Consider the following 13,930-nt stretch of genomic DNA (forward strand, 5'->3'; position numbering starts at 1 on the left):
GGCATAGAGGAAAGTGTCAGGGTTATGTTAAGGCCTTAGCTCGTTTGCCCGGACCCCTGACATTTAACCAGGCACCTTCGTGCTTACAATAAATAAGTGACTCACTGGTAACAATGTAAATATTTAATGATATAAATATAAGTATGATGACAAACTAATAGAGTAATGACATTGAACATTTTAATACTGTGAATTTATTAATTAAATAATAATTCTACCCCTTGCTGTCCCACAACGTACACATTAATGTTCGAAAACACAACACACTGACACTGCTGTCTTTAGTCACCAGCGTAGACTTCCAATCCCAAGCTAACTCCCTGTAAAGACAAAGTAAAGACAAACTAGAAAGGTCTAGTAGACTATCACTATGGCATCGAAACAACTGCGAAACGCAGTTATGCCTTAGATACTCACCCTAAACAGGGGAACTGTGGTGGAATAAGTCCGCCGATCGGTTCGTTTGCACTTCCCGATGGGGACGATGGCCTGCGACTCCTAGGGGTAAAGTCTTAGAGCCACAACGTGGTAAATATTTGGTTGATGTTATATAGGCACATAGACAGGCACAAGCAAAACGCAAAGCTTATTGGTTTTGTGGAAGAATAAGTATTTAATAAAGATAAATTAAGAATAAATACAATCAGTGAGTGAGGGGGGGGATGTACAGGAAGATTCAGGATTTTATGATAACGTTTAAGATAATATCATCACTGGGATGTTGCTCATAAAGATTCGTGTATGGTTTGCTTATTCGGCTGTCTCTCACTTATCTGTTATGCAAGGTTCTCCTTCGGGGTTGGATAAGTTGAAGCTCTGTTGTGCTGTAGCCAGTTGCTGGGGCCCTGCAGGTAGGCAGACACTAATGTGATGAATATGAGGATGCCACGCGGTGGGCTTACTCCTGCGGTAGTTGCAGACCGGTCCTGGGACGTCAGCCTGGAATGCCTTCGGTTCGGGTCGAGGGTGATGAGTGACTCACCCTCAACGGGAATGTGTGGAGAGCTGCTGAGGTCTGCCTTCAGGCAACAAAACACGCCAGCCCTGGTGTAGGAGGCTATGAAATGAGACATGAGAGGAGCCTGAATTATTAAACCATACAGGCTGGTTGGCGAGGGGCGCATCCTTGATAGGAGCGTCTCCCTCAGGCTAACTAAGATACATGTCAACAACATTTTACTAGGTATAGTAATAATTGCTGTACAAATAATACAATAATAATAATACAAATACAAATATAAATGTACAAGGCAGGGGCATAAATGAGGAGGGAAACAGGGGGACCATATTACAGGGTTGTAGCCCCTGTGACCTCATTGACCCACAGGTAAACAAGTCCCCGGTCACTCGTGACCAGAGGACCGTGACAGGAAGAAAAGGGGGGGGGGGTAGAAAAGGGCACATAACTATGTAGGCCGACAAGCCGAAAATAGTGGGGTAGACATGCGAGACTGATTCTCGGGCCTAAGGTTGCATGGTAACAGCACAGTATGTGCATAACCAAAACAAGCACAATCATAATGTATATATATATGTGCACATATACAGGTGCATATGCACAGGTAAGAAAATGATCTAGACTCGAGTAGGTCCAGATGAATATGGATATGAATAAATAACAATTGCATAAATAGACATTAGGATTAACTAAATTGTAAGGTGGATGTCCACCGTTGGGAATACAGTCATTGTTGACGAGTTATTAAGAAGTACATATTCATAGAGATTTACAAATGTAATATTTGGAAGCAAACAAGTGTTAACAAGGTAATGATACATGAACATAAATGTTACAGGCGAAGACACACTAAATAATAATGATAAAGTTTTTCCAACTCACCCGCTTTGCCTTACACAAGTTCCCAAATGAATCGTTGACTTGAGAGTCTTCTGACTTCTCAGTGATTCTGATCTAGAATGGCATTAACCTGAAACTTTCGTCTCCGGCTTTTATAGGTTCCCGAACGGTATGTTAAGAGTAGTGACGATCCAATGGCCAGCGAGTCTTTTGAGTTTAGAATTGTTAAATTGGACCAATCTTTTCATTTGGGGGTCATTCACCTGACTTCTTTAACCCGCGACCCGGGGGGGGGGGGACGAAGGAGGATGAAAGCGGAACCATACCATAATTATCAGGCTGGACCATCGCTCGACGGTACAGCGGACGGAAACGATTTGAATAGCCCTGGGCGTTAGGAGTGTCGACTCAAAGGGATGTACGTGGACACCAAATTTTAATGTCCCTGGACTTTACGGTTGCGTGCTTTTGTTTCGGCGTTTGGGGCGTAACTTTCAATTTTAATGTTCCTGAACTTAACGGCTGCGTACGTTTGTTTCGACGTCTGGGTGTAACTTGGGATGTGTGTTTATTACCTATAATTTGGGGGTTGGATCTAACCTTGGTGTAATAGATTGTTTGTGTTCTACCCTGGTCAGTTTAGTGTAAAAAGGGGCTATACAATGTTAACTAGTGGTTAAGAGGGGGGGTTAGTTCCGCACTGGTCAGTTCTGTATTGAGAGGACGTATTTCGTCACATACCCCTCCGCCAAAGATAATGCATTGTAGAGGCATTATTAATTTCAAAATTCTGAACTGACCTGCGGGATGTGAACCTAGTTGATAGAGGGACAAGCGGAGCCCCTACGTAGGAGCGTGCATTCACTGATCACGTCATCAGGTCCAGCGCGAGCTGGGATGCTATGGTGGATACCAAACTCCACTACAGGATCTAGGGCTGATTTATTGGCAAGCACAATTGTGCACCAATCAAGGAAGGCGGGAATTACTCCCTCTTTGTGACTGCCATTACGGGCAGGAGAGTGGCTAAATAGTAGTAGCCGGGACTGGGCATTCGGTTTGTTTTCATTGTGTTGAAACTGCTGAAGGCCCTTCGAGAACTTAGGCGTGGTGAGAAATACCTTACGCCTGCTGCAAAAGCGTGGCCACCTTATCCTAGCAGACAGATAGCCTAGCAAGAATGCAATGAGCATGAGTATTACCACCAGTGCTAGTTTGGGAAGCACACGGAGAGTTGAACCATCGTGTGAGGGCCCTTGTGATGCTTTAGGGTTCAAACAGTAGTATTGCGCAAGAAAAATCCACAAGACTATTAGACATAGAAACTTTATACAGATTTTGCAGTCTTCTTGTTTATTAGCCGAGCTAACTTGCAATTTGGATAGTCGGCTGGGTGGCGGGTCGTTTTCACTCAGAATGACCTCAGTGGGGTTAGCGGGTAGCTCATCTATGATGTTTAAGGGCGGATGCGGTTTTAGGCCCTCGGCGTTGAGGAGAGGTGCAGAAATGTGTAAAGTGGGGAACAGAGATACCTTACCAGGCGTCTCGAGGGGGAGGCATTGTCTTGTCTCACAACTGTTTGTACAGGCGCTTCTCGTGTTGAGTGGCCCGGGGTGGGATTCGGTGGACCGTGAGTCGAAGGCGGCACCAAGGGGTTTGATGCCTCGCACTATATCAGGTGCAATCATTGTGGCGCTGGATGCGATGTCCATTACGCTGTCGATGCCAGTGTCCTGCGGAAGGACGACGGTGGCAGTGCCAGTGCCCTGTGCATTGATGGGTGCGCTGGCAGAGGGAGTGCTTCGCTCGATGGCGATAGCGTTGAGGTTGGCGACCTGCGTAACAACAGGCGCGCCGCCAGAGTCAGCGTTCTTCGTCATAGAACTGCTGATGGGTTTCTCGGCCGTTACTCCTCGACTCTGTTTAGAGTCCTGAGAGTTGTGTTGGCCAGTTTGCTGGGTTTGAGGGCCGAAGCGCTGGGACTGGGCCGCGTGGCTTCGTGCGCCTCCCTCCCCGCCCGAATGGTGCTGTGGGAGGCCCGGTTTGCGAGCTATCAGGCGCCTATGGATTTTCGACTTATCCCTTTTCACGGGAATGAAAATCTTTGCAGACGATAAATAGCTTCGTGGGGATTCCTTGTATCCTCTGCGGAGAGAGTTAAGGGTTTCCCTTGCGCCATCCTGTGGAGCCTGGGCTCCAGTAATCACAGGGAATGCGCTGATGTGGTCCGTTTCAGGGACCGAGGGGTTATTTGTATTAGGGTTCACCGGAGTGACCTCTGGGGTAGTGAACCTTGGGCCTGTAGGAGTTCCCAGGAACACGTATTTATCACCAAGCGTTAGATCAAAGCATGGATTGTCCATGACGGCTGCCTCTATCCTACCGTTGACATATCTAGATTTCACCTTTATCCGGGCGATCGGAAGGGTGAATGGGGGAGAGTTCAAGTCTGCGCCTTGTATGGTGACCCATTTGTTGCTAATATAGCGGGGCTTTACCAATGATTTCCTGACGATTGCCGAAAAGGAACACCCGGAATCGTATAGGCAATTAGAGGATATTCCGTTCACTAATACCTTTTCGACTGTAGGGGGATGGTTACTCGGTGATGAGTCTAGAACGGGAGTTGCTTGCGTTATCACCATCAGTGGTTGGGCTGAGTAAGGGCGGCTTCTATTATGACACTCGCTGGAGTCATGGGTAGGAGAGTTATGGAAGCTGCACCATTTCTTTTGCTGCCTCGGCGGGTTGGGAGGAATGGGGTGGCGGGGTGCTTGGTTGTTGGGCTGGCGTGTTTGTTTGTTGTTATTGTTATTGCTGCTAGCTGAAGGGTCGGGCTGCTTATCTACCTTCGCTATCGATGGGTTTTGGTCTGATGTTTTAGTTTTCTGCTCCCTGTGGGCTGCTAGAAATCTATCAGAGTAACTGACTATTTCTTGTGGTGTTGTGACACCGCTTTCATCTATGAAGATGCGAAGGTCAGGGGCCATACATTCGCGGAGCTGTTCTACCAGAATAAGTTCTTTTAGGCCTTCATAATTTTGAGTGAAGGGACTTAAGGATAACCATTTATCTAAGTATTTCTCTAGTCTAGTAAAGAGACTGGAATACATCTCGCGCCTTTCAAGGCGAGAGTTCCTAAATTTCTTGTGGTAGGAGCTGGCGGTCAAGTCGAACTGGACTAGCAGTGCGTTCTTGAGCGCTGAGTAGTCGTTTTGACTGGATGAGGGGAGCTTAGCATACACCTCGTAGGCCTTACCCCGCAGAGCTTGTGACACTCTAAATGACCATTTGCCAATTGGTAGCTGGTTGTTGGTAGCCACGTTTTGAAATCTTTCTAAGAAAGTCTCTATACTTTCTTTGGTTTCATCGAAAGGTTCTAAGTTGAAGTGAGGGGTTTGACAGTTAGGGGAGTTTTGATCGGCAGCATTTGTTGTACGCGATTCGTCGTTAGCTTTTAATTTTTCTAACTCTACTTCCTTCTCTTTCATACGGAACGCGTGAGCTTCCTTTTCCCTTTCTCTATCTATTTTTGCCTTTTCTTTTTCCCTCTCAAATTTTTCCCACTCCTCGAATTTAGCCAGGACGAACGTTGGTCGATCATCAGGCCTGATACCTATTTGGTCTGCTAGCTCGTTGAGCTCGCGAATTTTGATAGATTTAGCTGATTCGGCTTTTGATCTAGTGCCTTCAGCCATGTTTGTGGGATAGAAGTGATCGGGAAGTATGCTCAGAAGCTGAAGCGGGTGAGAGGCTAACTGAATATTTATTTAATTATGTCTTCACCTGTGTTATTATCTAAATATGATACAACAAGTATATAGTTAATATAATATACTATACAGCATTGACATAATCAAACCATACTGAGCAATATGTAGTTATATGTTATCAATATATATATATATAGGGTCTAGTGGGTGGAAATTTTTAAACGTTCTGCTTATTGCCTTGTGCCTATACTGAATGAGTTAGGGTTTTGTGATCCCGGACTAGGCGTCACAGTTTACCCCCGTTGTGGTGGAATAAGTCCGCCGATCGGTTCGTTTGCACTTCCCGATGGGGACGATGGCCTGCGACTCCTAGGGGTAAAGTCTTAGAGCCACAACGTGGTAAATATTTGGTTGATGTTATATAGGCACATAGACAGGCACAAGCAAAACGCAAAGCTTATTGGTTTTGTGGAAGAATAAGTATTTAATAAAGATAAATTAAGAATAAATACAATCAGTGAGTGAGGGGGGGGGGGATGTACAGGAAGATTCAGGATTTTATGATAACGTTTAAGATAATATCATCACTGGGATGTTGCTCATAAAGATTCGTGTATGGTTTGCTTATTCGGCTGTCTCTCACTTATCTGTTATGCAAGGTTCTCCTTCGGGGTTGGATAAGTTGAAGCTCTGTTGTGCTGTAGCCAGTTGCTGGGGCCCTGCAGGTAGGCAGACACTAATGTGATGAATATGAGGATGCCACGCGGTGGGCTTACTCCTGCGGTAGTTGCAGACCGGTCCTGGGACGTCAGCCTGGAATGCCTTCGGTTCGGGTCGAGGGTGATGAGTGACTCACCCTCAACGGGAATGTGTGGAGAGCTGCTGAGGTCTGCCTTCAGGCAACAAAACACGCCAGCCCTGGTGTAGGAGGCTATGAAATGAGACATGAGAGGAGCCTGAATTATTAAACCATACAGGCTGGTTGGCGAGGGGCGCATCCTTGATAGGAGCGTCTCCCTCAGGCTAACTAAGATACATGTCAACAACATTTTACTAGGTATAGTAATAATTGCTGTACAAATAATACAATAATAATAATACAAATACAAATATAAATGTACAAGGCAGGGGCATAAATGAGGAGGGAAACAGGGGGACCATATTACAGGGTTGTAGCCCCTGTGACCTCATTGACCCACAGGTAAACAAGTCCGCGGTCACTCGTGACCAGAGGACCGTGACAGGAAGAAAAGGGGGGGGGGTAGAAAAGGGCACATAACTATGTAGGCCGACAAGCCGAAAATAGTGGGGTAGACATGCGAGACTGATTCTCGGGCCTAAGGTTGCATGGTAACAGCACAGTATGTGCATAACCAAAACAAGCACAATCATAATGTATATATATATGTGCACATATACAGGTGCATATGCACAGGTAAGAAAATGATCTAGACTCGAGTAGATCCAGATGAATATGGATATGAATAAATAACAATTGCATAAATAGACATTAGGATTAACTAAATTGTAAGGTGGATGTCCACCGTTGGGAATACAGTCATTGTTGACGAGTTATTAAGAAGTACATATTCATAGAGATTTACAAATGTAATATTTGGAAGCAAACAAGTGTTAACAAGGTAATGATACTTACTTAAATAGAACACCAGCATACAACGGCTTTGTCTGCATAAAATTCGGGAAAATATTTCTATTTCTTTGCTTATTCATTAACCTTTTTACGAACTAAATTTAGGTTAACCATGCATGTTTACTGAAAAGCTAAAACATAATTCCAATTTCGACCACAGTTTTGGAATTTTACTGAAACATTTAAATGAAGCCACATCTCTGTTGTGCCTCCAGGGGGGTAGCTAGGAATTTTCATCGTTTGGGGCTAGGTGGCTTGACATTTTTGGGGGCCGCTGCATTTTGCTTAATATTTGCCCCCCCCCCCCCATTCTTTAAATGCCCCCCCCCCCCACCCTAGTTACGCCACTGTGTGCCTCCTATGTTTACATTCTTTTTACTGAAGACATAGTTTTGTAAATCTATTTTTTCATGCAACTCAATTTGAACATCAGTAACAGATGTTTAATAATTGTCATATATATATATATATATTTCTTTTAAATTTTTAGAAGCGAATCTAAATTTCTCCATAGAGCATTGTTATGTGCATTGCATAGATATCGGTGTCATTGGGCAGTAATTCATTTGTCAACAAATAAGTTATATCTCGATAAAAGAGAAAATGATATTATCAATAAAAGTCAATCTCTTTCCTAGCAGACGGAGGTTCGTTTCATTCATTTGCGTTAGATGCCTACCATGTAAAACAATTTTTTTAGCCTGCTTTAAGTCATCGTCAACCGTTGAATCTTCCCGTTTCTCAAAAAAAAAAATATTTAAGAGCTTAAAAAAGCGAGCCATAACAATTAACAAACCCCTTCGAAATCTAGCGAATTTCAGTTTACAACAAGAGTCTAACACCTTTTTCATCATTCGTTTCATACAACTGTTGAAAGATGCGCTTATTTTCAGCATGGGTTTGTATTTTATATTTACAGTTTTATAATTAGATTCAAATAGAAATGAAATTGCGGGCTAAACTTTTCTTGTGTATCATAACTCACAATGTGAATAGTGAATAGATCTGTTCTTTTTTTTTCTATATTACCTATGAAGTCATTGTAGCATCCAACCACTGATGGTTTCCTATATGTCCTCATAAGCTACATAACTAGACAAATTTGAAATAATATTTCACCCCTAACAGAAAAAAAGTCTTTTTGTGTTACACATGTTTTAAAATAAATTTAGTTTTAATCAATTTTTCAACAATATCATAAGAATTTTTAAAAAGCTATGCATCTTTCTATGAAGTCATTAAAACATATCCTGCTTTACCGGGTTTTTTTTGTTTTTAATATTGTTTTAATTGTAGATTTTTATAATTGTTTAGGAATATTCTTAAATTATTTTTGGATATCGCTGTAAGTTCGTGAAGCCGACTTGGTTTCATAACCTCATCTGAAAATGCCATCAAACTAGAACTTACTTTTTTTCTAAATCTCAAGGAAATATTACATGAAATACCAGTGAGTTTTCGTAACAACATTTTATCAATGTTTTTTGTTTTTAAAAAAAAAAAAACTTTGTAGAATGACTATTGTTGCATAGAGATGTGGCTTTTTCTAATGAACACCTGTGTTATGAACAAATTTGATTTAATAATGTCATCTAGTAGAGGGTATAGTTAAAATAATCTATAAGACATATTGTCATTAACAGTTCCTTTATAAATAAAGATTCCCCACGTGACATGTAGCAAAAATTGGTGTTTTTTTTATCTTCTTCTTTGTTATCATTTTACATGTCGAAGGGTTCAGATCAGTAATCCTATATCTGAGATGAATCGCGATTTCCAGATGATCTAGCAGTTCTTAGTGTGGTAGCTGCTAGTTCAGGTGCTTGCCCTTCAGTTCTATGGCTGTCTGAGAGATCGCCTGTTGCAATTAACTTTTCCAGTCTTTCGTCATTGGGCAATTCAATTAGTACGTCAGCTCCTCCATTTTTTTAGCATTTTAGAGTGGATCCATTTGTGTAAACTCTGATTCATTGGTTGTTGGGGTAATGACATTTTAGGAAAAAGTAATTCCTTGAGTTTTTTTGGTTTCAATCTATTATTGTTGTTACGCTTTCGATGCTGTCTCTTACAGAAGGGACGAAGCTCTGGTCCCAGAGAGGAAAGGCATTATGCTGCTTCGATGACTCAACATTTGTATTTCCTAATTGATATTTCGTTTTAAGGTTCTGTAATTCCTGAGCAAAATGAGTTCTCTATAGTGGGTTTTGGGTGCCAGTCTTGTAGGTTTTGAATTTGAGTAGGTGCCTCTCTAATTATAATTTTGGTGAATTGGTACAGGTTTTTTTTTCTCTTCTTTCACCCAAAGAGACCAGAGCAACAATGTTTTATAGCCCCTATCATAATGCTAAGGCCCATATTTTGTACCTTGTCTATTTTCTATGAGTTTGTTTTGGCTGCACCAAACTGTGAAACCGTATTCTAATGTGGGTGTGATGTAACTTGCGTATGCCTTTTTAAAAATGTTGTGAATAGCTCCCAAATCACTGTCAGCTATTTTTTTCATAAAAGATAATCTTTAGATGCATTTACTCTGCTATTTTTTTTATTTGTTTTTTCCAACTTAGTCTTGTGTCATATGTGATTCCAAGATATGTGGGACTGTCATTTTATCTAGAGCTTCCTAACCTAGTGTTACTGTTATTGTTAGCTGTTTTGTTGATAGTGAGAAGATGGTGTATATTGTTGTTTTGTGTTGATGGTCATGCCCCAGTCTTTGGACCACTCACTGAGTTTGTCGAGAGCTTCTTGTAACCTTAATTTTGCTGTTCTTACATATTCTTCAGTGCTGATTAAGGCGAGGTCATCTACATACATGCTGGTTATCATTTTTCTTGGTAGGTTTTGGTTTAGATTATTAATGTATATTAGTAACAATGTTGTATACAGAATCTCTCCTTGGGGAACGCCATTTTTTAAAGTGTGACTTTTTTGTCCTTGCATGCAGACCAAAGCTTTTCGACTGTTCATGTATTCTTTTACCCAGGTGTACGTTCTGTGGGATATGTGATGGTCTATTCGTTTGAGTAACAGGCCTTGTTCCCAGACTTTATCGAAAGCTTTTTCCAAGTCAACCCACACAATCGTTATTAGCTTCTTTCCTCGAAATCCGTCTTCAATCTCCTCAATGATGTAGGTAATCTGGTCCTTTGTAGATCTACCTTTTCTAAAGCCAATTTGGGCTTTAGTAAGTAGATTGTTTGACTCAAGGGTCCAAGTCAGCCTGTTTTTTTACCACTCTTTCTGTGTGACCTACTGCAACAATTAGGTTATTAAGATCAATCAATCAGTGTGATGGCACGTTTGTCTAGTGGTATTTCGGTACCGACTTATTTTTTCTAGATTAATAGTTATAACATCTAGGTATATAATTTATCTAATGTGTGCTAATCATAAGACTTAATAAAATTCGTTAAATCAAAGGCTTTCTCAACAAATGTAAAAATTAGTCAAATATTACGAAAAAAAAAAGAATATCATTGCCATACGGCAATAAAACACCTCATTTATGAAATCAGACATCAGTAAAAGAAAAAGAAAATTCTAAGGTCACCTCCTTCAGGCTAACACTTAGCGTCTGTAATGTCCAGGCTTCAGCTCAACACATAGCCACTTTAAGTCAAAGTAGGTCTTAATGAGCATTAAGCTTCAGAGAACCCCACTTATAGTCATCATTGCGGAAAGCCTATCCAATGGTTCAGAACACTTTTAAATCCATAAAAAACACAAAGCTAGAAAATACGACACTTTTAGGCATACTGTAGAATGAAAATCTTCAGGCTAGAAATACACTGCCTGGAAATCATTTGAGTTTGTACCTACTATCTAATCTTAATGTATATATTACAATAATAATTCAAGATATACTTAGCCTAAAGTCCTCCAGAGCAGGGCACACCTCTCCAGGATGGCTGCCTGGTCGTGCGGTTTGCGCGCTGGACTGTCCTTCGGATTTATCGCCGGTCGAGGGTTCAAACCCTGCCCGCTCCCATCCCCCGTCGTCCTGCGGGAGGTTTGGACTAGGAAGTAAACTATCTTCAACTCTGAAGGAACATCCGAATTATGTAAAACATTTTACAAACAAAGTAACTTAAGATACAGGACCAGTGACAAGCAGAACAAATATTATACAGTTCACATAACACAAGGAAAGGTCCAGTGGTCAAGCTGTTAACTTAGGAGCAAGTGGCAACTAAACACACTATACATGGCCTTATAAAATCTTCTTAAGGGAAATCACTCATGTCTTTACATTTGCAAAAAAAAAAATAAGATAATTCCCTCTATGTCACAATAGATGTTAAGTTACATTTTAATACATTAAACGAATAGTTATTTTTTACAATACTTCTAATCAAGTCAGAACCTCATAGATGGTGGATGGACATTGACGTAAAGTTGATATCAAAAACGGCTCTAAAGATTTTCAAAGAAATTTAACAGTTAATGTATTTAGCGGAGAAAAAAGAATTACTAGCTAGTTGGCCACACGGAGAAAACTCTATAGTTTGATCGTTATAATTAAAATAAATAAATAAATGTGAATTTGGCTAGAGACTACATCAAGGTCTAGTGCCATCATGGCGTAGTCGGCCGTATTACAGTCATTATGCAATAACTGACTAAATGTAAAGCTTCTTCAATAATCGTTGCATATATGTTTACGTAAATACATTACATCTAGAGTCTAGATCTGTAAGAGTTCTAAAGAGTTCTCTTACATGAGCTTTAGGTCTAGTGTTAGATCTAGATGTACATATAATGAGCATAATAAATTATCGCACAATTATGCCTTACCTGCTGGCCGAATCAGTGTACTTTCAAGCAGCTGACGGTGTCACGGGTTTGATACTCGAATGGAATCCAATTTTTTTTTAATGATTTTTTTAATCGTCTTGTAAGTCTAGATCAGGGGTTCTCAACGTTTTTTAGCTATGTGACCCCTAATACAATTTTCTTTTAGGCGACAACCCCTAAACATATTATTTTTCGTTTAAAGGCTGAGATAAATGTGATTGAGCTAATGTTACAAAATCGTTATCAAAATGTATATATCTGGTATACATGATGTTAATTCCATTGTTAAAACTAAACACAAAATAGCTTTATTTAGTGTTAAATACATGTATGTTTAAAGTACCAACAAATGTATCTTTTATTACTTTCATTTATTTACTTTTCTATTGCGTGTTTATTATATTCAAGCCGCATACGAAAAGGACAATTGCTAAACTTGGAAAACGTACAGTCTTTGATACAGTCAACTACAATGCTACATTTTTACTCTAGTATAATAACACGCGCGAAAGTTAGTGCGAAGGTTGAGATTGTTTTTACTTCACTGGATAAGAAATTTCCATTTCCATTTCCACTTCCATTTTCCAGTTAATTTCTGTATTTAAACCTGATAACTAACAACAAACAAAAAAAAATGTTTAATGGTGTTAGGCGACCACTGGCAAATGGTCATTTGACAGCTTAAGGGTCACAGGCTACAGGTTGAGATTCCCTGGTCTAGATCTATATCATCTATATCAACAAAAAAATTTAAGTTGCTTTAAATATATTGATAGATTATCTAAGCTTAGCTTTTTAAACCTAAATCAAAAATAGATTGCGTCAAGGTTGTAGATTTAGAAGAATATCATACCTAGACTACATCTTTATATAGTAAGTAAATATATATCTAGGCTCTATCTTAGCAGCTGTACGTGTAGTAAACGTCTCAATACATAATAGTTATCTTATAGCCCACTGGACTAACTGGTAGAATCATTCCATCAAGAAGCTGACGGTGTAAACATCAAGTGTTTGATAAATCGGTGGAGCTAAGATATAGACCTATATCTATCTATATATATATGTGTGTGTGTGTGTGTGTGTGTCTGTGTGTGTGTGTCTGAGTGTAGCTCTTTGATTCATTTATGTCTTGTTTTTTTTTAATCATTCAGTAAAGAGAAAGGTTTGTTGTTTTTTTTCATTTCTAATTACAGAACCTCCACAATTAATATTCAGTAACAAAATGTGCTTGTACTATTAGAGCATGGAAAAGGTTGGATGAGCCAGCCAGGAAAACCAGTGACTTGTCAGAATTTTAGTCATTAATTAACTTGCATGACTAAATGCATGAATCGTAGGACGTGTGCATCTTCTTTTTTGAAGTAACGTCTGTATAATATAAGATAAGAATGAAGATACAAAACAGGTGTATTAAACAAAACTAGTCACTTAGAAATAAACGTTTTTAAAATATTATTCATAAAAGACGTTTTTTTTTTCTGCGGCGACCATCAAAGCTTTGATCTACATCTGTGGAGCATCTTTCAAGGAATAAGTCGGTCGTATTTGCTATGTCGTTAGCGCATATACAATTCATCTTAGAATGTTTTAAAGTAAAAACATTATTCAAAAGGTTCATACACATTTGACAATTTCGCGCGCGTTAAATCATTTCATTTAATTTGAACTGCCCTTTTTAATAGGATGAATAATGAGCTTTACATGTCAGGAGAATTCGTTTCTGAAGTGAAGGTAGATAATATAGACTACTTTGCATATATATATATATATATATATATATATATATATATATATATATATATATATATATATATATATATATATATATATATATATATATATATATATATATTTATATGCGCTTATACATAGAGTTAGGGTTTTGAAAAAAATCCACACGCACACACTCAAAAGCTCTATATCCGCTAGTGCACTTAACATTACTACAATAATAATCAATTTGGAGCTACG

The 13,930-nt window shown here is 39.7% G+C and overlaps 1 protein-coding gene across 1 annotated transcript; it reads right to left on the reverse strand.

Annotated features, from left to right (window-relative positions):
- Window positions 1–432: 432 nt before the first annotated feature.
- Window positions 433–6,953, reverse strand: LOC129922935 (uncharacterized). The gene is made up of 2 exons (XM_056011189.1): window positions 1,841–6,953; window positions 433–1,057 (listed from the first exon to the last, which is right to left on the reverse strand). Exon 1 carries the CDS (start codon window positions 5,494–5,496, stop codon window positions 2,614–2,616), a length of 2,883 nt encoding a protein of 960 aa, XP_055867164.1. The 5' UTR covers window positions 5,497–6,953; the 3' UTR covers window positions 433–1,057; window positions 1,841–2,613.
- Between the last annotated feature and the right edge of the window lie 6,977 nt (window positions 6,954–13,930).

This window comes from Biomphalaria glabrata, chromosome 14, assembly GCF_947242115.1.
Source record: "Biomphalaria glabrata chromosome 14, xgBioGlab47.1, whole genome shotgun sequence".
NCBI classification, from domain to species: Eukaryota; Metazoa; Mollusca; class Gastropoda; family Planorbidae; genus Biomphalaria; species Biomphalaria glabrata.